General features: G+C 37.8%; 1 protein-coding gene across 2 annotated transcripts in view; it reads right to left on the bottom strand.

Moving 5' to 3' along the window:
* The window catches only part of LOC122402003 (transcription factor collier), a 118,828-nt gene that overhangs the window by 73,066 nt on the left and 19,598 nt on the right, over positions 1–26,164 (bottom strand). For both annotated transcript variants that reach the window (XM_043404503.1, XM_043404495.1), the window contains exons 3-6: positions 21,507–21,570; positions 15,660–15,715; positions 4,664–4,737; positions 3,807–3,875 (exon numbers count right to left, since the gene is read on the bottom strand). In XM_043404503.1, coding sequence (XP_043260438.1) covers positions 3,807–3,875; positions 4,664–4,737; positions 15,660–15,715; positions 21,507–21,570 — 263 coding nt within the window. The remainder of the gene's footprint in view (positions 1–3,806; positions 3,876–4,663; positions 4,738–15,659; positions 15,716–21,506; positions 21,571–26,164) is intronic.

The raw sequence follows: 26,164 nt of genomic DNA on the forward strand, positions 1-26,164 counted from the left end.
CACCTAACGTTTATTCCTCATACATTTTCCATAGGATTTATTGGTACTGTGATGGATAAAATTCCAAAACTCTTTGATATTCTTCATTATTCGTTCTTGTAATTCTACAAACAATATGGAGCCATTATATTGGTAAATGGTAAATGGAAATTTAAAAAATCTATCTAAGCATCAAAAACTACTAAATGAGTCTAATGAAAACGAATTTATGTGAAAATAAATGAAAAGGAGTATCGGTCAATGAACAAAAGAATTCTTCTATTCTCAAAACAATATGTCGTAGAATATCGTCATAAATCAGTAAAGAAACGATCAAATAATACGACTTTTCAATGACTTTATATAATTCGTGAAAAAATGGTACCAATTTTTAAAAGATTCAGTCTTTAATATCCTATTATTTGTCATCGAATGTCCAAACGAAAATATTGGAATTGGTTTTCTTAAAATGGCTTAAATGGTCCGATTTTAATTGCAGTAATGTCTTTGCTGGCCGCTGTCGGACTGTTTCCTTCGACGTTCGTTGAGGGAAAGTGATAGGGTGAAAAAATGGCCACGCTTAGGTATAGAATCCGCCTTTGTTTTTTTGTTCTTTTTTTTTTTAGTCAGATAAACACGATTGATGGGGGCTGCGTTGTACTTTCTGCACAGTTGAGTGAGCATGTCACAATCGACCGGGACCGTCTCAATCAAAGTGGCATTGATACCCTTCGTTCATTCTCTCGAACGGGCCCTCGCGCTCTGCATTGCGGTTTTGTTCGAGACCGAAAATCTATTAGCCCGCCGATGTATACATACATATATTCCAACAAGCTACACGAGCGTCGATCTCCCGCGGAACCGAGGCTAATTTTAATGGCCGCCAAAGTAAAAAAGCGTTAAAAATTCTCTGACTCCCAAACGACCAATTTAAAAAAAAAACTGATCGGAATGCACTGCCAGTGTTTCGTAATATATTTTCATTTAACGATTCGAAATAGACCAATGGCAGCGTTTTAACAGGCGAAAAATATCTCCAGAAAATTGCTAAATATCTGAGGCAACGTATCGAGAAATTTGAAATTTATGAAAATTTAGAATAAATTATTTCCACCTAAAATATTTGATCTTAAAAACATCTAAATTTTATTTATTAAAGGGAAAGAAATATTTACGAGTTTCATTAATATGGCGGATGCCTGATCACTTTTATAAGTAATTTAAAAGAGTACTGAATAAATCTTTCTTTCAAAGAGCCAATTCAGAAAGGACTCGATAATCTTATTATAAACAAAATTATTCGTAATTCTCGTAATTCGTTGATTTATTTCTCTGTACTATATATATACTTTACTCAGGTTATTATTTTATTATTTGAAGCGACTTGTATGCTCGATGAACGTTTAAATTTAGCAATATTTGCGCATTTAGTTTCCCAGAAACGTGTCGTTGGCCAATCGTTGATTTTTACTATAGTTTCGTGGTAATATGAATTTAATTGAGAATTTTAATTCTGTTAAACATAGGTTCGAGGAACTGTCGCGAGTATTATTAGTGCAAATGCTTGATAAACATAATCTGCATGCTAAGTCAATCTTCTAATCCTATGGATCGTTCATTTACTTTACGTCCGGCACGATCTACCACAAACTAAGCTCAGAGACGTAGTCTAGGGTGGCGGTCGATGTGACACGCGACCGCAACGTGGCTGCATTTACATTATATCACTGTTTATACGATGTTACTTTGCTGCGTGCATGCCATATGCCGAACCAACAATTTCGAAATTAATTTTTCTAATGCCTCGCCGGATAGGTTTCTGACGTAAATTTATTACGACTAACGCCGTAACACAACCGTATAAGCTTGATTAAAACACAAATCATTGTTAATATCATCAGTGAAACAAGGAAACAGCTAATAACAAATTCTTACGTAAATAAAATCTCGACAATGTAACGTGTGTATCTTTGTTGTTTAAAATTCAATACTTCGAACAGTGTTGCGTCTCAATTTTCGTTAATATAAAATCGTTCGAAACATCGCATTCCCTTATATATTTAGTAACTACAGAGGCCAATTACAGATTTTTAACGCTGTTTTACCGATACAAATGCAAAACTACAATGGAATTCCTTTTTCTATTGACAAAGAAACGATGACACTAAGTCTCTCGTTAATTCCAACAAACCACAAACTGTCGACGATCTCCAAACAAAGATCGTGTTATTGGCGAAATATTTGGCCCGATTCAACCGAATGCGATCGCGGTGGTCATTTAAATTTTCACATATCCATGGTATAACCGAGCGTACCTTAAAAGTGAAACACCGAGCAGAAGATTATCTCCCGTAGTTTCCGTTTTATTTCGATTCAAAGTTCTATCGGTGTTATTGGAAAAACCCTATATAAATAACACCTATGGCAGGACATTGCACTTAAATCCTGTGTGGCAGGGATACGGAAAAGACTGCAGGGCGCAGAAAAATAGTTATGTGCAAGCCTTGTAGGCTTTGCCTGTCTCCTGCGTATAACACATATCCCGTGGATGGGGATGAAAGCTCCGAGACGCCCGTTGTATTGAAAACCGGAGGTTGAGCACCCCTGAGCACAAGATGTCCTCCTGAAGACTATCTCGGCCTGTGTCCCGCGGGAAACCTCTTCCTTCCTACCGTTCCTATCTCAGGACACTCTATAGACTATTCAGATATCAGGCTCACCCTACCACTCCCGTGTTAGTCAGTTTGCGTGTGTGTGTGTTTGCGTGTGAGAGCAAGCGAGAGAGAGAGAGAGTGTGTGAGAGAACGAGTGTGTGTGTCTGTATTTCCAAAGACAAGCAGCACTATGTAGGTGGAGGAGGTATAAGTACGCCTGAGTATTCGAGTGTTCTGCTACCTAGCAGCCTCGCCACACCTCGTAGGAAATGTATTTTGCAAGCCTAAATATCCTGGGTTTCTAGTTCTGACGGTACGCGACGCTATCTCGTCGTTGGGTATCTTCAAGAACGAGTTATCTGGGCCCTTATTTCGCAGATCGTTGCCAACGATGATACCGAGGGCGGTAAACCGAGTATCATACCCGTTGATGTTTCTATGAAATTTCATATTCAACGATACGCGTTCGTTTCCTGACGTTGAACGAATAATACGACACCATACACCCACCTTTGACAAGGACGATTCTATTCCCTCGTAAAAGATCTTTCTATCGGGCACTGGCGTCCATCTTGGTACTTTGATTCCACGCAAACATCGATTCAAGTACAACGAACGAGCAAAAGTAATTATTACAGCTACTGGTTCTTAAAACCCTTTGTACAAGAAACAATTTATTTTACAAAGATGAAATATCGAATGGTTGATTGAAATTATATGTTCGTAAATTGTACTACGTTCTTACATTTAAATATACCATGGCAGCATATTCGAACGACTTTTGTTTACCGTGCAAATGAAAAAGTATCGGAGATTTTTCGAATAAAACGATACATTTCTCTGTTATTTATTCTTAGTATAGAATGGTATAGAATACGCACATAGACGCATGGCGAACGGTTTATTTTACAAAATTATTCGACGAATTAACAATTGTTTGGCACGAATGGTGGTTTTGCTTGCAGTGCAAACGCAAACACATGTCGCTATACTGGAAGATCACTTTTCAAAGAAAAAGTCTTACTGTTTCGAAGCTCTAAATTTATATTTCAAGTTTGGTTATTCACGAGCATTTTGTATTATTTAAAAATTCGTAAGATGGCGTCTGATTGGTTATATAATAGAGACGAGTAGAAAGAGACGTTACGGAAGAAGTTGAGAAGTGTTACTCACCGGTCGATGATCACAGGGTCGCTTGGCGTTTCGTTTCGGTTTCCGCAGCTTTTTTTATCGCAACACCGACTGGAACAGAAACGAGTCAGTGATGGGTACGCATAATTTTCGAACAGTTCGTTCGCGGAAAGCATAAGCTTTGTCAGACCCGATTCGATTGATGGGTCCAGGAGGGTCAGAACTTTCGAGACCGTCTAAAAACTACTAGAACCCTTGAGACTTCGCAAGTTCGGGGGCGGAGAGTAGTCAGCCCGAAATCCCATGGGTCAATGAGTCAGCCACCCCCGAAGAATGACTGTACCCCCGCGTTTATGGTTCGCCACCGTAAGGGTAGTTGCTTGCATAGCGAGCAGATACTCTCCGTTCCTTGCATACATATTTGCATGCACCAAAATTACAATTTCAAGGTGCATTTGTTACTGTTAACCTATGTGTGGCTATTGTTCCAATACTTGGATCGTTCCAGGGAATTATTTATACTTTTACTATGGTATTGTCTACTTTAATGGGTGGCATTTCAGTATGAAAGGAAAGGAAAAGCAAGTTTAGATGGATTCTTGAATTTTACAATTATTTCAAAGAAAGCTTTGATCTCGTGGACAATTTCAGTTGGCTTGAGTTCATGTTTCAAAACTACTATTGTCTTCTCTGACACATTTACGTTACCATAAACCGGTGGCATTCTCTAAGAAACTAAAAATATTAATTCTCAAGTTGAGACGTCGATGAAAATAAATCTGGGCGAGATCACAAAAATAAATCTGACAGATCGTTATGATTGTTTGAAAACAAATTTTTGCAGACGCGAATGCTCGCGAAAGTGATTGTTTCTTCCAATAGTTATCGCAGAAACTCACCTGCACATCACCTCATGAGTCAAGAGGACTCTGCACATCTCAGGATTCTTATCTTGTCCCTCGTACATGATAGCCTAAAACAGAAAATAAAATTACAGTCACATCGATTTATTAATTTCAAAGTAACTTCATTAGTTATTAAACGATTCGTTAATTTTAAAATAATTTTGTCAAGCATCGTTATACAGGTAATAATAGAATCAGATTCGATGTAAAGTTTGATCGTGACGAATCACGTTTGATACATTTTGTTGTTTGCTGTGTTCGATAATTTAGAAAATGGTGGAAAACACGCGAGGGTATCGAAAGAACCGTACACATGCAGGTCGGCAAGTCCCCCGTAGGATCAGCAAACCATGGGCGGCCTAAGCAAATCCGTTAAGCCTCCTTCACAGCCTCCTGATTGATTTTTATTTAATGACAACGCGCTGTTACCCTGCACTCATTCACTTACAGTTGGGGTACAAGATACGGATTAGTCTTGGAATAATAAAGTGTGGGCGGATAGCCTTTGATCTTGGCAAGAGAAAACCCTTAAACGAGTGAACAACAAATAAACACGAGCTCCAGATCATTTCTTAAACCTCTTTGTTCTATTTTTTTAAAACATGGAACATTGTGACCACATCTTTTTATGCGTACAACTACCATTATAGTGTCTATACATTTTTATTCAAAACTCGCGAACTTCTTTTCGATGGCAATTGAAAATGTGCCTAATTACGATTGACCGAAGCTGACAAATTTTTGTTTGTAACATGAAACTATTTATAATAGAATTTATTGCAAACTGCTGTGTATTCGTTAAAATAAGTGGTATTGTGGCATAAAATTTAGTCGATGTACATATAAGATTCTATAACTGAAATCTTATCAGAAACAGTTGTTTCTTTTCATTTTTTATTTGTTAGTCGACATTTTTATCAAATTAAGTCCATATTGAATTGTATAAAAATGTCGGCTAACAAATAGAAAATGAAAACAAACAACTGTTTTTGATAAGATTTTGGTTATAGAATGGTACATGTGATTAAACAAGACTATGGCGGATTTATGTAAAAGTAATTTCACCGTTCGAACATTTTGATCGTATCAATGGTATAGGTTGCGTAATTTATAGGCGGGTTTCTTTTAATTCCGTGTCGCGGGTAACGATCAAAATTGCCCAGAGTTTACGAAGAAGCGATAAAATGTAAATACTTTGAAATACAGTGTCCCAGGGAATTCGTCGGGTTGACGTTGGTACTCGGGGTGCAAGAGCAGCTGAATAGCGCAGAACGGTGGTAACGGTATGAAATACATTTCGCCTCGGCAGTTAGGTGCGACTTCCAGAGCGGCATCAAATATTTATACGAACGAAATAACCGAATTGCAACGTAAACGAACCGCGATGACTGTATACGCGGTGGTAGGTAAATCAGGGAAGCATCCCCCGTCAAAGTAAAAAACTTCAACCCTAGAATATAGAGGGGCAAGAATAAACACGAAGAAAGAAGGGAGCGGGAGGGGGGAGAAGAGTACATATTCCTGGTAACGGGAAAGCGAAAGGAGACATAAAACGTTACGTGCCCTTTGACCATTACGGCCTCTAATAGTTGAGCAACACGCGATCTTATTTGTACCGAGAATAATTAACATAAGTGTCTGCCTTGTACGCATTAACCCCGCTTCTAAGATAGGAGCTTCGCTCGTCTTACAAGCGGATTCTTTCTCCACACCGTACGCCATCATTTTCATAAAATAATTTCAAATCACTATTTTATTTTTAATATTTAACCCTGGAGAAAATTTCAAATGAAATAACAAGTATTTAAAAAGACCTTGTACATTTTTTCCTGCTCATGATTATATTTAACATTATTTCTACCAATGGTGTCTGACATCATCAAAAGTTTCCTTTTAAAATTTTAAAAATAATATAATTCAAAAGACACGTTTTTAATCTTAGTAAAAATAATATTAAAATTCTAATTTAATGGTTATAGAATAGTATTACAGTTTTCGAAGAAACGAATGGGCTTGTTTGAAATTGGTGACATTGTTTGTGTAATTTGAGGCTGTATGTACACGACACCCGTGGTATAATAATTGTTGTTTATACACGTAACGATCATCGGGTAGGTTATGCAAAGCTTATGATACGGCATGCGATATTATTTGCTCGGCGACCATTACCACTGGTACGACATGTGTTGATTTTGCGTACCTGTCGCATTTACGAACAATTTCGAGCAATTACTTTTTACTACGTTCATTCTTGCGAAACGCCGTGTTCCTGTTTGTCTTCGGTGTCGTTGGAATCGACAATGCTTATTTGATAATGTACGCGAGTACGTACAGCTAGTCAACAGAGCTCCGTACACTCCATTAAAATTTACTCGCTGGTATAGTTTCAACGTGAAACGTGCGTTTAAAATTCGTTAAAAATAATGGAAAAACTGTGGAAATTTCGTCGAGTAAATCTTATTCCTACATTTTAAATTATTTCCTTATAACCACAGAAAAGTGTCTCGATTATTTTACCCCTCGTTCCAGAGAAGATTACAAACCAACAAAATGAGAAGCACTCTACAATAAAATTACCAATTATGTTATTAATCTAATACTCGAATACGCTTTTCTACATTTCGATCAAAAACAGTTCTGTATCCCCAATTTTCCGACAATTCTGCTCGACTGGAAGTCGTTTGCTGTACGTGGGGGGAGGATACTTTCGAGATTTCGAAGCTTCGTACATGGCGTCGTACATTTGGGATCCCACACGCTACCACGTTACACCTCTTTCGCGGTCGTACTTATCCATTGAATATTATGTGGTTACGTCGTCGAATGTCTCAAGGGGTAGTTGGCTCAAGCAAGCAGAGGGAGGTCGGAAACAACGTCAGACAACTCGTCCTGGGGATACCAGCAGTCAGCATCAGCCCCTCGGGGGCCTTTCTTCCGTCGCCCTTTGGTCCCAATAGGAACGTTTGGGCCTCTCCGCTGCCCTTCAATTCCCACGGGAATTACTTACGAAGGATTAATAGCGATAACACGCCCACTCCGCTGTTTTCGAATCTTTTCCTAATGTGTCTCTATCCACTGCAGACAAACTCGAACACACTTTTGCTGACTCGATTCTTCGATACTGTCGTTTCAAGTTATGTTTATAGTTGAATCACCGCATGTTTTGTATAGTAGCAGCTTGGATGTACGATCTATCTGTCCGATGTTATAAAGTAACTAATAAGAGTTGCAATTTATGAAGTTACTATTGGTGCAATATATACCTATGTTCACACTACTTTTGAAATGAAAATTTAGGAAGAAACGTGACTTATGTCCACATTGATCCAATCAAAGTTTGTTGAGAAACTCCACTGGATTCTAAATGAAATATAAATAAAATTAATTAGACTTGCTTCGCGACGGAATATAAAAATAAAATATTTAAAATATTTAGTAACAATTTGAATTTAATTAAACCTGAAACATATTAGATTTGTTTATAAGAATTGTGCACACAAAACTGTGCTGATCTGAATAACTATATTTGTTTGAAAGTATAATTACAAGGAGTTAACACTATTCTTCAATTTTACTTGTTTCTCAGTCTAAAACGATTAAAAGATTATTGTGAATATTCTTATCTAATTTTACTGTGTCATCTTGGTGATTTCTAATTAAAATAGTATTCTTAAATAAAAAATATTAATTTTATTTAGTTTAGAGCAGAGAATAAATTTGAAAAGATTGAACGAAACTTTTATTTTTCCTCGACCGATTATTGGGGGGTAGCTACCCCTACGCCTCGCCGCAGACATTAACGTTCGTTATCGCGGAATAAACCTCGCGTAACACGGGGAACAGAATCGAAAGGAGAGACTTTCGCGTTTGGCAATAAAATCGTAATGTCGTTCGCGACAAGTCTACGAAAATGACGGTGGAACGAGGAAGAAGAGAGAAAAAAAGAAGTACAGAAGGGCGCAGATAAATTCGAAGATAGTCATTCAAATCTGCCGTAATGATTTCCATCCCGAATCGAATCGAAAAGTCCCCTGGGAATCCCCCCCTCCTTCGGATGTGCAACCCCCCAATGTCTGACGTACACACCATCGCACTACGTGCACACAATGTTACCCTCGCCCCTCGAAAGAATGTCCACCGCCGTAGGGATACCCGACATACTCTCTTTCTCTCCTTATCTGCCGAGGATTAACTTATCTTAAACTTATTATTTCCTTAATCTATAGTTAAATACTCATATTTCAGTATTATACGCGTCTGCCCGACGTCCAGGGGGCTGATACCGATTCGATTTGGCAATGTTTAAGGATTACGTATGCTACGTCATCTCTCGATTCTCATTCGTCGATAATTCGTGTGGGAGACTCTCCATATTTGTAGATTTCCAAGAAGAAAACATGCGATTTAGTCACCTTGGAGGTACAGGGCGAGCTTGATAACAAAATTGATTGAAAATTGTTTTTATAGAAAAATCGAATCTTGGATTTTTAAAAAATTCAAACAGAGTAGAGAAGTGAGCTTGACAACAAAATTGATTGAAAATTGTTTTTATAGAAAAATCGAATCTTGGATTTTTAAAAAATTCAAACAGAGTACAGAAGTACTTAAAACAGAAATTAAATGAAGCTCACTGAAAGCTTGCTAAAAAAAAATTATTATAATTATGGAATGTTATATCAAGCTGTTAACCCTAGAAAGTTCCTCCAGTCTTTTTCGACCCATGGTTCCCTCAGTTATTTAAAAACTGATGCCAGAGAAAACTATCATGAAATTGACATGGTTTGACGACAATAAAAATCACACTCACGTTCTTTTTTGATCGCTAATGGTAATTTCTGAGACTTCCCTCGCAAGAACCTTCGTTTTAAATATTTTTCGAATTGGTTTCGCGGTTTGGCCCACCGTGGGACGTCCCGAGCGACAACGAGGACACGTCGATGGCCGATTTAGGGCATCGCGCGCAGAAACGGTGATATCGGTACGACGTTCCACGGAACCCCTTCCCCGATTCACCTCCTGAATATCCGCAGGTTGCGTTTTTAGCGAGAAAAAAAAAAAGAAGGAAGTTCCGACTGATCATCTCCAGCGGCGGATAGAAGTTGGAGCTTAAAAGGGTTAGGTACAATTTCCTGTTGTTCATTCATTTAGAATAACGGCAGTACGCGGTTCGCTGCTGCTCCCATCCTGTAAGTGCTTTTTTATCCCCGGAACTAATTACCATTTAGCATTTTTAATCCTGCGAAAAAACGCGTTCTGACTCCCCCGCCTACCTCCCGCCCTCTTCCCGGCCGGAAGTTCGTTCTCGAATGTTTACAACGTACGTTGTTAGCGCCATTCAGCCATGGCTGCCCGGCACTCTTTTCTTTCTGTGGAAGCTGCTCGTATTTTTCTGGAAATTTTAGCGAGAAACGCACGCCAGTTCTCGACATTCCGTTCTTTTTTTTTTCTGCCCCCCACCCCTCCCCCCTTCCTACTTTCTCGTCGAGAGTGCTCCGAGCGAAGAAATTGAAGAACAGCTTGGGGATAGGACAGCTTCGCCGTGGGCTTAGCGGCCCGGCTCCGTGCAGCAAATTATTGCGGATTTATTATATAATCGGCCACTTAATTCGGTTTCAAAGAACGTCCTCGCGTTTTTCGATTCGAATTTTCGCGGAGTTAGTTAACAGATTAATATGAAAAATTGTTCTAGATTCGTAATTGGCTACTTGGTTCGGTTTTCATCTGAGACATTTTAAGGAACATTGTCGTGTTTTCGAATTCGAATTTGGGAACCACGATCCAGATATTCGACTTAAAAATTTATTTTTCGTAGGCTTAGTAGTCAGTTCTTTGCAACGAAATTTCTACAAATTTATAATATAATTCTTTCGAATTCGATATTAAGAAAATTCCTCTCGGCACTATTTTAAAATTAATCTTCAGTTATTTGAAAAATAACACCATTATTTCATGAACATTTCATATAGAAAATGTCTCAATGTATTCCCAATCGAATAAATTATGTGCTATATCACAAAATAAATTATTTGCTTTTAATGAAAATAACTATTTTTTATAGAGCTCTGTTAAAAGCTAAAACAAATTTTTTCTTGGAATAATTAATATTATAGTCAATATCACTGATAGTACGTACCATATAGTTATTATGTTCTTTACTTCTCTGTATATTATTACAACTAAATATTAAAATAGTAACATAATGAATATTAGTTCGAATTCGAAGCGTCCTTTAAAGTAAAATCATCTCCAAGGAAATTCAATTCGGGAATGTGAAAGTAGAAGGTTCGACCTTTAAAATAGCCTCAGAAAGATTATTAAACGACTTCCTTTCTTTGAATAATAAAAACGTATTCTAACATTTACAATCACTATTTATATCTTTCTATTATTAGATTAAAAAATATTTCGAGGCGATATAAAAATTCAAAATAGAATTCTAACGTTGTTAAGTAATTAACTAGTATTATTATGAGTTTGGTGCATTTTAAATATCTTTATACGTATTCGAACGTCGCGCGATCGCTGTTCCCTTGTTTCTAGAGCTTTAATCCAGCGGCCTCTAAGCGTTTGTTAATTTTTCAGGATACAAGTACACAGCCGGAACACGTCAACCCAGATTTGCTAAACACTTCGGGCGAGTTGTTGCGTGAAACTTCATACACGTACAGAGTAAATATATATCGATTCTTGTGTCTGTATGTCTTCCTCTCGCTTTGGCAGAATGGAGGACACGCGTTCAATCGAGGCTTTGATGTATAAATTGCAGCTTTCTCGTTTTCGATTCCACCTCCCCATCCAACTTTCTACTCCCTTTACTGGCACGATTCCTCCACAGAGACGAAAAGGGTATCCCGGCATCTATCACTTCTGCTTTTCTTTTCCTCGTGGACAATTGTTCTCGAGAACTATTGAGGCGTTTACTCCGTTCAAGATTCCGTTTCATTCTCTTACCGATGTTTCTACCAGTTCTAAACTCGGGCGCTTGCATTTTTCACGATTTTACACGAAATCCAGCCCAACGAATAACTTATAAACACTCGTAATAAATTTAATCTTAATCTCTTCAGAGACGATTTTCTTTTTTCTTTTTTTGGGTCTATTTATCATTGACAGTAACTATAATTATAAAAAAAAAAAAAAAACTAAACCTCCACATATGTGGTCAAGGGCGTGAAGAGGTTAAGGGAGTATTCTATTGTATTATTTATTTTGTCGTAAAGCTTTAAAAGAACATTTTCTGATATTTCCTATTAAACGAATAGAATTAATAGAATAGTTCGCCAAATAAATTTTATTTTTAAATTAACTGACAGAATTAACACACAGTATATGCTTAAATAAGTAATATATTTAATACAACAGGAAATATATAAATATGAACGAGCGCATGTTAGCTGTTGCAGCTCGAGATGCCAACCAAACAACAACCGAGTAACGTCGTGTGAACGCATCTCAAAGACGAAAGAAACAAAACATTCAACGACATGAACAACGCCCATCTCGACGGTCTATTTAAATTAAACACATATAGATCGCTTTCTCACATTAACAAAGTTTACTTTGGAGTTAGCTGGCAACTGTATTATAATATTCTCATAAACAAATCGTGACCATCGATTATTTTAATTATTTGTGGAAATAATCCTAAAAATAGTTATACAAGTTTTGCACTCAAATTAACCTTTTCACAGATTTAAATTCACCCTTTTACAAATTAAGTTTACCTTGTTGCAAATCGAATTCTCCCTTTCACGGATTAAATCCACCCTTTCGCTAATTAAATTCACTTTTTTCTGATTTTATCCAATATTTTTGTTTATGCACACATAAAATACAATTTTTATTTCGGAATAATAATTTCATATAAAAGTGAAAATATTATCAGTAAAAGGGTTAATTTATAGTGCAACCCCTATAAAGCAATAATTACGGTAGTAAAATACGACTAAATTTCTTTCCTTTCTAAATATAATTTCGTGTTTATCCAACGTCTACAGATAAAGAAATGCTCAATAAAAATTATATCGTGTCTTTTTTTGAAATTGACAAAATTCGTTTTGGAGTTGGGCTCTGATATTCTTGAAAGGAGAAGAGTTAATCGAATGTGCATCTGACCTAATCCTTACACGTACGATCAATAACCCTTTGAGTGGAATTTAACGCACAGATCGGTTGTTCGTTTTTTGAAAGTTATTCAACCTCACGGCGACTCGGAACCGATTAATAAAAGGAATGGATCGCGAATTGAGGAACGGTCTCTGCCGTCGCAAGGCCATCGCGGCTTAGTAATTTAATCAGCTAAAACTAACATCAGCTCTGTTTCCCCAACCCTCCTCGTCCTCGACCGTCTCTTTCTTCTCCCTACTGCTCTTCTTACCTCCGTAACCGACCAACCCCAAGATGATTTAATCTTCTAAAATGGTACAGGTACCTATAGGCACTTAGGTCCCGGGGTCGCGACATGAAACAAAATAATTCAAGAAAGTGAATACATATATATCTCCGGGGCGATAGACGTATACCCCTGCAACGGGAAATCTACTCTGCCCGCCGCTATAGATACAATTACTTGAAACGATGATACGACGAAAATTTCGAAATTTATCTACTCGTCACGACCCTATCAAAAACCAAAAATTTACACGTTCGAAAATTTATTATACACTCTGCTTGTAATTTCAACTATTATCTTCTTCACTTCAACCTCTTCGTAGTTCAGATATTTTATATTTATTATTTTCTCTTTTTCTCTACTTAATGGATGAAAAGAAATGACAATTGTGGAGGCTTCTCATATGATTTTGTGATCTTCATCATTGACTATATTGCATTACGAATAAAATTGTTTTTCAAGTTTGACGGATGTAAAAACTTGATATACACAGTCAAAAAATAGGTATAAAAGTAGTTTTCAATTTTTAGAGCTCAATGCGTTATATGTTACTTGAAATTTTAAGTATGTATAATTTTGATGTAGATTTTATGATATTTACACATTTACATGTTTTAATTATAGAAATAGAAAAATAATGTTTCCATTAAGAAAAATGAGAGGAAGAGTAAAGAATAAAGTTTTTTAATTGTACCTTTGATTTTGTTTATAGTTATTTCGATTACAAGATACGTAAAAGAAGGTGGAGGAAAGTAGAGAAAATAATTTTCAGGCAAAGAACATTTTGGAACTGCGATAAAAAATTAAAGAAGAGTTAAGATGGGGTGAAACCTTCCGAAGACCTCCATTTTTTCTTTCAGGTTGCAAAGTTCACCCTTAATGGCTTACTCCTAGGACCTTGGCTTGAATTATTGTTTTAGTCGTTACTGCATCACCTAGCCAATTCGTACTTTCAACATCACCATCATTTAAATAGATAGTTGCTTAATACTAGAACTAACGAAGTAGTCAAAATAATTCGCAATTTCTAATAAAAATTGTAAAATATTTACAGTTATTTATTTCCATTGCATTATACGTTTCTTCAAGCTTTTATCGTTTTAATTTCTCTAGTACAAATAAACGCAATATATGTGAATGTTAATGGAGATTATTCTGGGGCCAAAAATGTACTTTGACTGTTTAGAAATACATATTATAATTTCCATAAGAAGGTTAAGGATTAATTCGTGGATCTGATACTTGTGATTCGAGTAAATAATAAAGCGACAGCCTGTAGGCGCGAAACGTGGTTCGTAGAAAGTTTGATTAACCCTTTGATATACGATTTAATTCCAAATAATTTTTCAAACATATACTATTTAATTTGGTTTAAATTTGTTCGTGCAAAGAATGGTTTAAAAATGTGTTGATTTTAATTTAGAGGACTTGATGACGAGTGAGTAGCCTTATAATCATGAAATTTCACATCAAGAACTTATGACGTGTCAAATTCGTCATTGTATGGCAAAGGGTTAAAAATTTTAAGTTTCTATCGTTTTAATTTCTCTAGTACAAATAAATGCACAATATATGAATGCTAACAGAGATTATTTTGTAATTTGACTGTTTAGAAATACGTATTAAAATTTCCATAAGAAGGTTAAGGATTAATTCGTGGATCCGATATTTGTGATTCGAGTAAATAATAAAGTGACAGGCTGTAGGCGCGAAACGCGGTTCGTAGAAAGTCGTCGCATCCGAAATAACACCCTCGAACGCATAAAGGGCTTATCGCGCTCGCGATCGACCCGCGTATTTGCGTTTGCTCGAAGGTTATGATCCTTCTTTGCGCCCTATCACTGCACCAGGATCTACGACCCTGTGTACAGGGTCACAACACGTGGTTCGCGGACCGTGCGCAGGGTTCGCCACGTGGCGCAGATAACAGGATGGGGCAGACGCGCGGCGGTGGTTGCTTTCCCGGAGGGGTAGAAATCAACCCTCCGGAAAATTAAGTGCTTGTAGCTCAGATGATAACAGCGGTAGGAACGCGTCACTACGTCTACTTTGCCGGAGTTTCGTCGCACGGAAACACCAATCGAGAGCCACGGAAAACAACGGTTCACCAACTGATTCAAACATTTATGTCGATTGACCCCACGCTGCGTTTTTAAATTTGAAAATCCATGACTCCTTTTGGTCTTTCAAATTCGACAGTTTTCCCGCGCATTTTGGATACGTAGACTTTTAGAAAAATTCATCGAAACACTTTCGAGCGTGTAGTTTGACCGTACAAAATTTGGATGATTCAATGAAAGTTGAGGAACCTTTTTTTTGCAATTATCTTGCAGTACCATCTTTTGTTTATTTATAAAGAAAATTTTTCTGGCGCTATGAAAGACTCTAGTGTGATATTCCTTTAATAATAATTTCCTTTTAGAGATAGGATTTGTTGTTAGCACATGAATATTCTTGCAAATAAGAATGGTCCATCTACATGAATATTCTCTAACTAATTCGACTATAAAATATCGACTTATCGTTTAAACGAAATAAATTCAACGTTGACTGCAACAATGTCCAATTATTAATAAAGTATAATGCATCTTTTCTCACCTGTTTCGTCGCGGAGTCGATGAGCCTCACGTAAATATCCTGCACCTGTCTGACACCTATAACAAAAATAATAACAAATGTCTATGTAAGTTATCACCAAGTCTGATAAACGTCAGTATATTTTATGAAAATAATACAAACGTTCATAATGCAATAAATTTATTTATTTATAACAATTAGTTGAAGCCTATCTACTATCGCTAACGGTAATTGTTATCCTAATCACAATTCCTTATTCGAAGGATCTAAATATTTTTCAGTATCCTTAAAAAAATCATGACTAATGGCATATGTTTAAAAAAATCTACTTAGAGTTTGTTTTTCGATCTTCGATTAACAGAAAAATGTGTCTTTTGGATATCTTTGTGATCTTCAATTCATTCTAAAATCTAAATTTCTTGACTAATACTGGATTTTTCAAGAACTAGGAAATAAGCAATTATAAAGTGTCTCGAAAAATATTAGCTATCCTATTAAACGAAGTTGAAAGCACCGAGTTTTATTACAATTACGAACATATCATGATCGAATCGTTTCTCTCAAAAATTGAGGGAATGGAAACAGAAAAAGTAGTAAATATCCATACAGACTAATTAATAATGGCCTCCTTAGAGTTGGAAACAGTTTCACAAACATATTTCGACATGATCAAACCGTTTCTCTCAAAAACTGAGGGAACGGAAACGGAAAAAGTAGTAAATATCCGTATAGACTGACTAATAATGGCCTCTTCAGAGTTGGAAACAATTTCGTGTTGGTTTTTCTAGGTTAATATAAAGACAATACTGCTCTTTATTCAATTTAGCCCGCGAGTTTTTTCGCGATACGGTAAGAAGGCCCCATTAAGTTAAGAACGTTGTGCGCAGGCATTTGCGACGGATGTGCATGGAATACGACGAATACGGAAACGAGTTCAAATTCTGACAAGTTGGGCGCCGCAGAAAGGGACTGTCCCAGAAAAACTTACATATTAAGGAGCATTTAAGGTGGACGACGAGGCAAGCGGCCCGCTCGCATCCCCCGGGGACGTATGCACAATCTCCGTTGTTTTTGCATGGGCCCAGCCCGTACTTTGTACGGTCGAGTACCGACTTCACCGAGAAGATCGCTATGCAACGCGACCATGGCAGGAAGGCAAATTCTTGTACGTGTAGTGCGTTAATTATTTTTACGCCGCTTCGGGGAATTATTATAAACGACCGCGAAAAATAAACGTTCGCGGAGAAACCTGGAATCGTTCGACTTTATCAGCTTGCTATTTCCCAAAAGTTGGCAATACATTTCTCGTATATTCTCATTAATGGACTGTGGATCTTCGTGCGAATTCATATTTTTATTAATAGATAGAAATAATTGTCAATTCATTCTCTTTTAAAAAACTGTGATAAATTTTCAGAAATCCAGTGGAGTAGATTTTTGACAATTTTTATTAGAAATTACGAATGGGTCATTTTGAACATTCTAATGTTAATGAAATGTAAACTTTCTGGAGGGTTGAAGCAACAACCCCTAAATATAATAATTCCCATCTTACTTTAAGTATCTCTTATATGTTTGCATATCAATTGCTTTCTGTAGTTTTTCGAAAATTTAAATTTCCTATAAATGCATAGATATCTGCAGTCTACTCGTAGGTTATGGTTCGAGATTGTTTTAGAATAAAACTTGCACGACATTCAAGAAGAATCGTTTAAGAAAAGAAACAAACGCTATGAATACTTTTTAGACATTTTTATAAAAAGCAAATTCGTCGGGAACGATGTCCTCTACTCAACAATTAGGTGTATAATTCTTTAGCCAATTTAAGCTTTTGGTTCAACGCCTTCTGATACATTTATTTGTAGTTATTTTTTTGTTTTCGTAACCTTAAATATCGTTCTACCTCTCGTCGTAATTACAAGTATATTTTAAGCCCGTAATTTTAATTTTCTCACCTGTTAAAACATACAGTCGAGCTTATTTGGAATAAAAACGAACTTTACGATCAACCCAATACGATTGCGTGACGCGTTATAGGAAAATTATTAATTTTTAAAACATCGATCATCGATTGAAAGGCATTATAATTGGAAAAGCCTGTATTACCGTGTTATTAGAGTTGGTTATCGGTAACCGGAGTACCTTCGACGCGCGTAGACATTTCGATGTAGCAAGTTTTCGGAACCGTTCCTACCTTCCAGAGAGACCACCGGGTAATCCCGGGGTGTATTTTGGACAGACACCCCCGTGGCTTCCGGCCTCGCGTATCCGGTAAGCCAAGTAATCCCAACATAAGACTCCCAAGCGCGGTGGCTACTACGGGCCAGACTCACGCCGCATAACGTTACCGTGGATTACGATACTCCGCCCGAAACTAGCTCACAAATTACCTTGAGAAACCGTCGCGGCTTTACCGGAAGATATTTGCCCGCCCCTCCCGCCAGTTCCCCGGTTTCTATCCGGTTAGAGAGTACCGATATCAGGATTTATTATGGACGATAGAACGTCGATTATATTGATCGAAAAACACAACTGTCAACTGTCACACAAAAATGAAACAATTCACCCCTTGATGTACCATTTAATTCCAAATAATTTGCCAAACGTATACTATTTGATTTTGTTCAAATTCACGAAAAAGAATAGATTTGTTTTTTTTTATTTTCCTTTTCTCCATCATATTTCGTGAAAAATCCTTGAAAACAAAAACGAATTGCAACCAATTAAATGGCCTTATAATCGACCATTTAAATGGGTCTCTCATACTTTTCTGGACAACGTGCCTTAATTATAATCTAATGAGAAAAAAATAAAATCGAGAGATACTAGCAATATAAGATATTTAGTGGTTTAGACTAGTGGGTCTGTACAGCTTTAATCAGTATCAAATGAAGCAGTTTGCATACTTTGCAACATGAAGTTCTCTGAAAACACTAAGGGTGAGCTGTGGACTCGATGCTTGCCCTGTCAATTATTGTAAAACTGCATGAACTATAATTGTATTTCCATATTTTAGACTTGTATGTTATTAAAGCTTTTCCATAAACCCTTTAACGCAATTTCAGAACTTATTTGCCACAAAAATAATGATGTCTCATATCACCACCCCATTTTCTAGACGACTAAGTTTGCATCAATTTAGAAAAAACAATAGTCATACTCGTGCAGCCTATCACATATGAAATTCTCTAAATCCCAGTAATCAAAATTTTTAAACGTTGCCTATTCCGAGAGTCTCCAAGGTTAAAAAAGATGAAAAATCTCGTGTTTCTAGCGTTTCCTCTACCTTGGCAAGTATCCGGTTCACCGGGTGACGAATATTATCCCCCGTTCGCGAAGATCGGTATGTAAAGACGGGAGTATAAAGTCAGCCCTGGATCGGACAAGCGAATTCATTTATGCAAGTACGCGGATCCGTCCCGTGGAGGAGCACGATCACCAGCACGGGGGCTGTGACGCGTCGCATAAACGTACGCGAGTTTATCGCATACACAGCCGCGGGTCGCGATCATGCCTGGAAGCTTGGCAATAAAGGCAAAAGATCGAAAAGAAGCCGCGTAAGAAGCTGCATCGCGTGCCAAGTCCCGCTGAGAGGAGGCAGATAGGTCTGTTCGCGTTAGCATAACTAGGCGACCAACTTCAATATGTACAAGAAGTCAACGAAGAAGCGGTCGCTGCCCGTTCGATCCCTTCGATCGGCATCCTTAATCAACCGGGGCGGTCTTATTACGCGACGTTATATTTTCCAGGACGGCCATCCGGCTACCTTCGCCTCCACGTCTCTCTTCGGAGTGTCTTCCGCGGAGCGTTCGTCTTCGTTTAGACTCGCGTTAAATCGTGGAAGCATCGAATAGAAACAGGACTGGGGAAGGGGACAAAAACGAATGAAACAGAACGAAATTGAAGACAAATCGCAGAAGGCAACAACGGGAAAAACGAGTCGATCCCGATATGGAAAAACTCGGCCGACACTTGGACGGCGAGCTGACCGCTCCGTGTTTATTATTAAACTAGATGGTTACTTTTAGTCTTTCTCACTTGACTGCACGCGCGGAAAATTGAAAAATTGATCAAACAAACGCTACATCGGACAGTAACGTGTAAGAATCGTTGGAAATTATTATAAATGTTCTGTCAGAGCTTGCTTCTGTTACTTCTGTGAGAACAATTTGTTGAATCGTGGATAAAATCAAAGAGCTTGGCTTGGTTTCTTCTGGCAACAATTGGGACTTTGAACGGTATAATTCGGTGTATTTTCAGAGGAAGAAGTACAAAAAGTGTGGTGCAGGGACCATTTTTGCAGTCACTGTGTCTCTGTCCATAACAATTCTGAGATTACACGAGTGGAATTGTGGCTGACAATTTTAAGTTACAGTGAAGATTTCTGAAGAATTCATTGCTTCGAAAACGTCTTCGTTTATGTTCCACGCGGACAAATCTTCCCCCCTGAAATAAAATTCCAATACGCAAATCTGCGAGGCAATAAGAGCTCTCTGGACACGCTGGGAGAAAGATGTCGCCGGACGTGCTTATTTTCGACGTGGCAGCGTGCATCGACGACAGGCCGTAGTTCGAGTCAGAGGATCTACGATCCCGGAGGCGGACGCGGGTATTCCATAGTTTTCAACAGTTAGTTATTTCTTGTTTCCGATGTTGGTAACACGTTTTAGTGTCCATAGATGGCAGGGGCGGCCCTTCAGTCAGTACTGCCAACGTAAAAATCCCGCATTGATTGATCGGCCTCGCAACGGCAGCGGCAAGAAGGTCTTCTGGCGTAGAGCGCGGAAAGGAGAAAGGGGGAAGAGAAGGGAACGGAAAAGAAATGCGGGGAAGATAGTAGCGAGAGAAAGAGCCACGAGAACCGGCAAGAAATAAAGATAAAGAAAACAGAACGGAGGTTTCATGTTGTTCCCTGACGTACACAGAGTGAAGAACCTTTGGGACGGGAGGCCAGCAGATAGCGCCTTGCGACTTTTTAATATGTTCATAATGCGAGCACGTTTTTGGGGGGTCTGTTTCTCGGACCACCTCTAGATCATCGACTTCTTCTGTCCCCTTTTCTCCGCGTTTCGCCTTTCCCTCCTTTGCTCGCGCGCAGACGTTTCGAGGCTTCTTCACGACGGAAGCTAAACTTTTTTTGCCGCGGCCGGGTCCAGTGACGTAAAATATGTCTCTGTTCCGATCGGGCCTCGAAAGTTCCTCAGCTTTTTAGCGGTCCTGCGAGACCGGGTGTCTGTGCGGAATGTTGATGGACCGTCATCGTCGCTTTGAAGCGAGTTATTGCGCCCGGACACTTCCAACACTTTGTTTGCATACTCGTTTCGAAGCTTTTTTTTTATCGACAATAACCACGAAAGCATCGAATAAACTACAATCACCCAAACATTCGAGCACCGGTACACTTTTAATATTATACCGGGTATTTTGAATATACAATAGACAAAGTATATAATAGACAGTTCCAACATTCTGTTTGCATACTCGTTTCAAATCGTGTTTTTTATCGGTGATGCCAAGGATACATTGGACACAGTACGATGGTCACACAAATATTCGGACACTAGTATGATTTTAATATTATTATAAATATTTTGTTTCCATTCTCAATGATTTTAAAAAACGAGTTTTAATATACCGATATTTTTATAAGGCTCTGTGCAACAAAATTGATATTTCATAAAATATTTATCCTGAATAAATCACAGTTCGAAGCTGGGTATCTTTCTAAATATCAGACTTTAGAATGAATCGAAAATTGATCTTTCGAAAGGAAGAATTATCCTATTTGCATATTTCATGCTAGACAAAACGATTCCTAAACAGATGCAACGTGTGAGTCATAATTAATAACGTTCGTTCGCTACTCACCATTTGAATACAGCAGATGTAGACTATATTGGATTCCATTATTCGTTTTCTGGCCTTCGGATTCCTAGAAATAGACACACAATACATATTTTCACAGTCAATGTCTAACGTTTCAGTGTCAAATAACATACAAAGTATAATGTTAATCCTGAAACGGCACAATGGGGTCTTTCATTGTAAAATTTTCTTTATAAATTAATAAAAAGTGATTTATCTGATGAAATATAAGCTAGATTCATAACAGTAAAAAGGAAACACAGAAAACCCCAATGTGCACCAATAAGAAATACTTTTTGACATTTATATTGATAAAATAAAAGAAAATGGTTTTCGACTGCAGTGTCCATAAATCAAGAACTTGGAAGACACAATAAAAACAAAAAAAAACACATTATACTTTGCAGTAAATCAATTTGCAAAAATCAATGGAATTAATATTGTCTTTGATTTCAGTTTTAATGCGTTAACGTGTTAAAATTATCATTATCTTCAGTTCACAAGTACTCAGTGCGAGAGAATCTAAAACGTGGTATCTTTTAATCCCAGAGTGTGTTAGGCGAATGTAATCTTAAGCGTATAAACGTCATCTTTAATTACACGAGGTCCACATCGACGCATTAATTCGTAACGCTGATACAGGCGAAATTCAACGTTAAATCTCGTTAATCTTGCTAAATTTCGTCCGTGCTTAAATCGGTTCAAATGAGCGGTACACGAAGGAACGAAGAACTCACCCCTCGGCGTTCTTCGCGCCCCGTTCTATTTTAATTAAGTGCACCGTGACGTAACTCTCGCGCTCGGCCTGTTACGCCTCACGCTAATTATTAATTTCTTGATGTGTCGGTAAGAGTCGTGCCATTACGTGTGGCGTGCGATGCATAATTATCATCCAGCCCTGTTGACGAGTCATGCGTGCATCGCGCCATATGCCGCGACCACGGTAATGCATTTTCAACTACCTATCTGTAAAACCACCTACAAAACCAAACCCCCCTCCTCCCCTCCTTCTCCCGCAACGTGGCCACAACTTTTACCCGTGCATACGATCCTTTGACTCGAGGACTACCGTTACGGACCCATCGATTTTACATAAAATTAATGTAATTACAGTGACCGATCTGACGGCTGCACGTTACCTCGGTTATGCAATAATCATTGCGTGTAATTAACCATACTACTTTATACCATAACTGAATATTAACCGAATTTAATTTACGAAGCGAATAGACAGTTCTAAGAAGCATTTGGTCGATGATCGAGCAAAAATATGTTATCGATCAATTAACCCCTAACTAGTGAGTTTTACACTACGTTAATGATTCTATGGTATGAACGTAAGATACATCGTAATTTACAAAAAATACATTTTTGTGTAGAAATGTTGACTCGTTCAATAATTACGAGAATCGTAACACTTCAAAAAAATTCTCAAACGCTAACAAACAAAGCTTGCTCTTCGACAGTATGGATTTAAAAATTCCTCGTCCAAGAATTAACCCTTTTAAACCGTTTTAAATTAAATCAGATTAAACAGTAAACTTTAGACTTTCAAATAATTTGAGATAGACCAGAAGGTCGACGGTACCATTTTATCCATGACTGTACCCGCAGAGTTTGAAGTAGTTTCGATCCGTGATTTCTTCAAATCGACCGGGGCAAGTACGCAACATTTTTCTATCGAACTCTGATTACGGTGTACCGGATAAGCATCGTTACATCGCGGACGTATCGACATAATTCTTCTCTTTTTCTTTGGCCGCGTGCACGCATTAAGCTCTTTCCTGTCGCCAGCGTTTGTCACGGCCATTAATCTCTAAATTCGCAGGCGCACGATGGACGTTAATCAGGTATATATACCGGGCGGTTCGGTCGATCCACGACTACTTTTTAATTAAACACGGATAAAAAGCGGATAGAGAACGGAGAACGGAACGGGGAGCCCCTGTATTTACGTAGGGCACCAGTTTCCGGGAATTGTGCGGCTGCCATCGCGCTGACACGCTTTATTTCCAGCCTTTTATGCTGGCTACTTGCGGCCATTGATAGGCGTACCGATCGACCGTCGACTATTGGCCTCGTTCGCTTAAATAATTCAGCACCATAAAAATATGCAAATGTTTCTCTATCTCGACGAGGATAAGCGAGGGTGAGAATAGGCGCAGGTACGCTCAGGCACAAACGGCTACTCGACACCGAGGACTGATCTATGTCCGCGGTGCATGACCCTAATTAATAGGGAGGCTATGCAACGCAACTGTCCCGGTCATGTGAATTATACATAGACGTGCTCTTAACCGAGGATGGGGAGGAATGGAGATATCAAGATAAGCGATGCAAATCGAATCGAAGGAATAGAAAGTACACTTGTTACCTGACTTGCAAATGAGCTGTTTTACTGGTTCGTTTGTTGGTTAATTTGTTCGTATTGCGACTAGATCCTGGCTCTAGTTAGATACGGCTTCCGCGCGATCAAAGCCACGCTTCAAAATCAATTCTTCATCAACTACAAAATTTCTCTTGATTCTTTCATCAGGCCAACATAAAACTTCAACATCTATTCTTTGAAACCACTCGTGACTATATTTTGATTTCAGACCATTATAAGCTGCATAACTTAAAATTTGTAAATTTATTTTTGTAATCTCGTTAAAATTCATGAATCCTATTCAAATTTATTACCTGTAACATTTCAGTTTAAGATCTAATTGTTTTAGTTTCACCGTGGAAAGTCTTGTCACTCACATATAGCGTGACAATCAAAGTGTTGACATTTATTGCACACATGTTTATCGAAATTATGTCCAAGTTCATTTTAAATTTAGAGTGAGTCAAAATTATGTATTAAACTTAATTCTAATAGTAAATAGAGTCAAGGAGAAAAACGACCAAGTCACAGAATAACAAAAATCTTTAAGGATGAAAGAAATTTATCGTTTGCCAATCTTTCTAACATTAGAACGTGTGCTTTATCTTATAAAACATTAAACGAGATAATATTCCCCTATATTTTCCAAGGGTTGAGTAACGTTCCTTAAGGTCCTGTATTTCTTAGTTTGTGAGTGTTTAAATATTTATTTGGTTTCGCGTTGACGTCGATTTTGAGTAAAAAAAACTATTTCTCGGGCAGTTTAGGAGAAAGAAGTTTCGATCGAGTCGTTTTACAATTTCAAATTCCAGTAAGAACAGATGCATCGCCCGGTCAAATTAGCCGACGATTTATGGCGGAGAGATTTATTAGGGGATGTATGTCATTACCCCAAAGCGTGAAAGAACGAAGAAGGAAAAGAGCGAACGTGAAATAAGGGTAGTAAAAAGGGGCATGAGGGAAAGATGAGAAGAGGACGTTTATCTAGAATTTCAGAGATTACAGTTAGAGTTACAACAATCTGTGTGTATATAGATATTCCTTTTTACCCATAGAAAAATTGAATATGAGTTAAACTTATAATAAAAATAAAACGATTTTATCTTAATCCTGAATATCTATTTTTTTATTATCATTTCCTAATTTTCATTCCGTTGTATTACCAAAACATTTTACTGTTTTTATGCAATGATATACTGTAGATATGCACAAAGCTGCGGTGAAAATTAAGTTTTCGAATTAAGTCTTTATTAGTTTGGATTTCTGTTGTGTGGACTATCGATCGGTGCACGTGATCGATTCGACGATGTACGAACACGCACTTTGCTAGTTCTTCTACACGTGATAGAACGCCAGGAAGGAGTACGCGAGCATTCGTACAAATCCGCGTGTCCGTTCGTCCGAAGTATCTCCCGGCGTAGCGATTTCTCTTGTGCAAGAATCAACGCTGAACTGCGTTGCAGTCAACTTTTCCTTAAACAGCTATACTAATTGACCAATAGAAAGTGGAGCTCTAACGATTACCACGGTTGACAATCGCTTCCCATTCCAGCACAGGGTCGCGACAAGTCTGCGTAGCACGAGCCAGATATCATTTTTGGCGATGATTTTAATCTGTCCCGCGTACGGAGAGAGCAGAGACCAACGGAGGCCTCGATCGTGGCCCTAGACTTCTTTAAAGGTACGCCGTCCCCGTTCACGGCTAAATACACGTTATTAATGGCGATGGATCGTTAATTCGATACACGACGTCTTTACGGTAATTGAATGATCAGCCCAATAACTGGGTTTCGCTTCGACAGGATAATAAATAGCCACGTATCGCCAAACAAGTATTAAAGGCTAATTTGCTACGTAATTACCGACCATCGTCGGGGCTCTGATTGTTCCATCCAAACAAACACTTTGAAAAACTCTTTTGTCCTTACGGTGCAAGTTTAACCCTTTTCGAGCTGGACATTATTGTGATTCGACGGAAATAGCTGACAATTACTTCAACAGTATTCGTAATATGTTTATTTAAATTGTTAATATTTCTGTTCAAATAATTTATCAAAAAGAGATCCATATTATGAAAACAACCCTTTCATAGTTTATCTTTCAATAATATTTGTATTACAGAGTATTTAACGAAATATTTGTATAAATATCACATAACAAATAAAATAAAAAATTATTCTATTTAACATCCAAATAGCATTATATCATTTGTAAAATTGTTTGACCATTTCAACTAACGTATAGTTATTTCAAATAAACACGTAAGCAAATAAAATAATATATTGTCTTAATG

This window comes from Colletes gigas, unplaced genomic scaffold (assembly GCF_013123115.1).
Source record: "Colletes gigas isolate AHSC1104 unplaced genomic scaffold, ASM1312311v1 Colletes_gigas_Sc00002, whole genome shotgun sequence".
Taxonomy (NCBI): domain Eukaryota; kingdom Metazoa; phylum Arthropoda; class Insecta; order Hymenoptera; family Colletidae; genus Colletes; species Colletes gigas.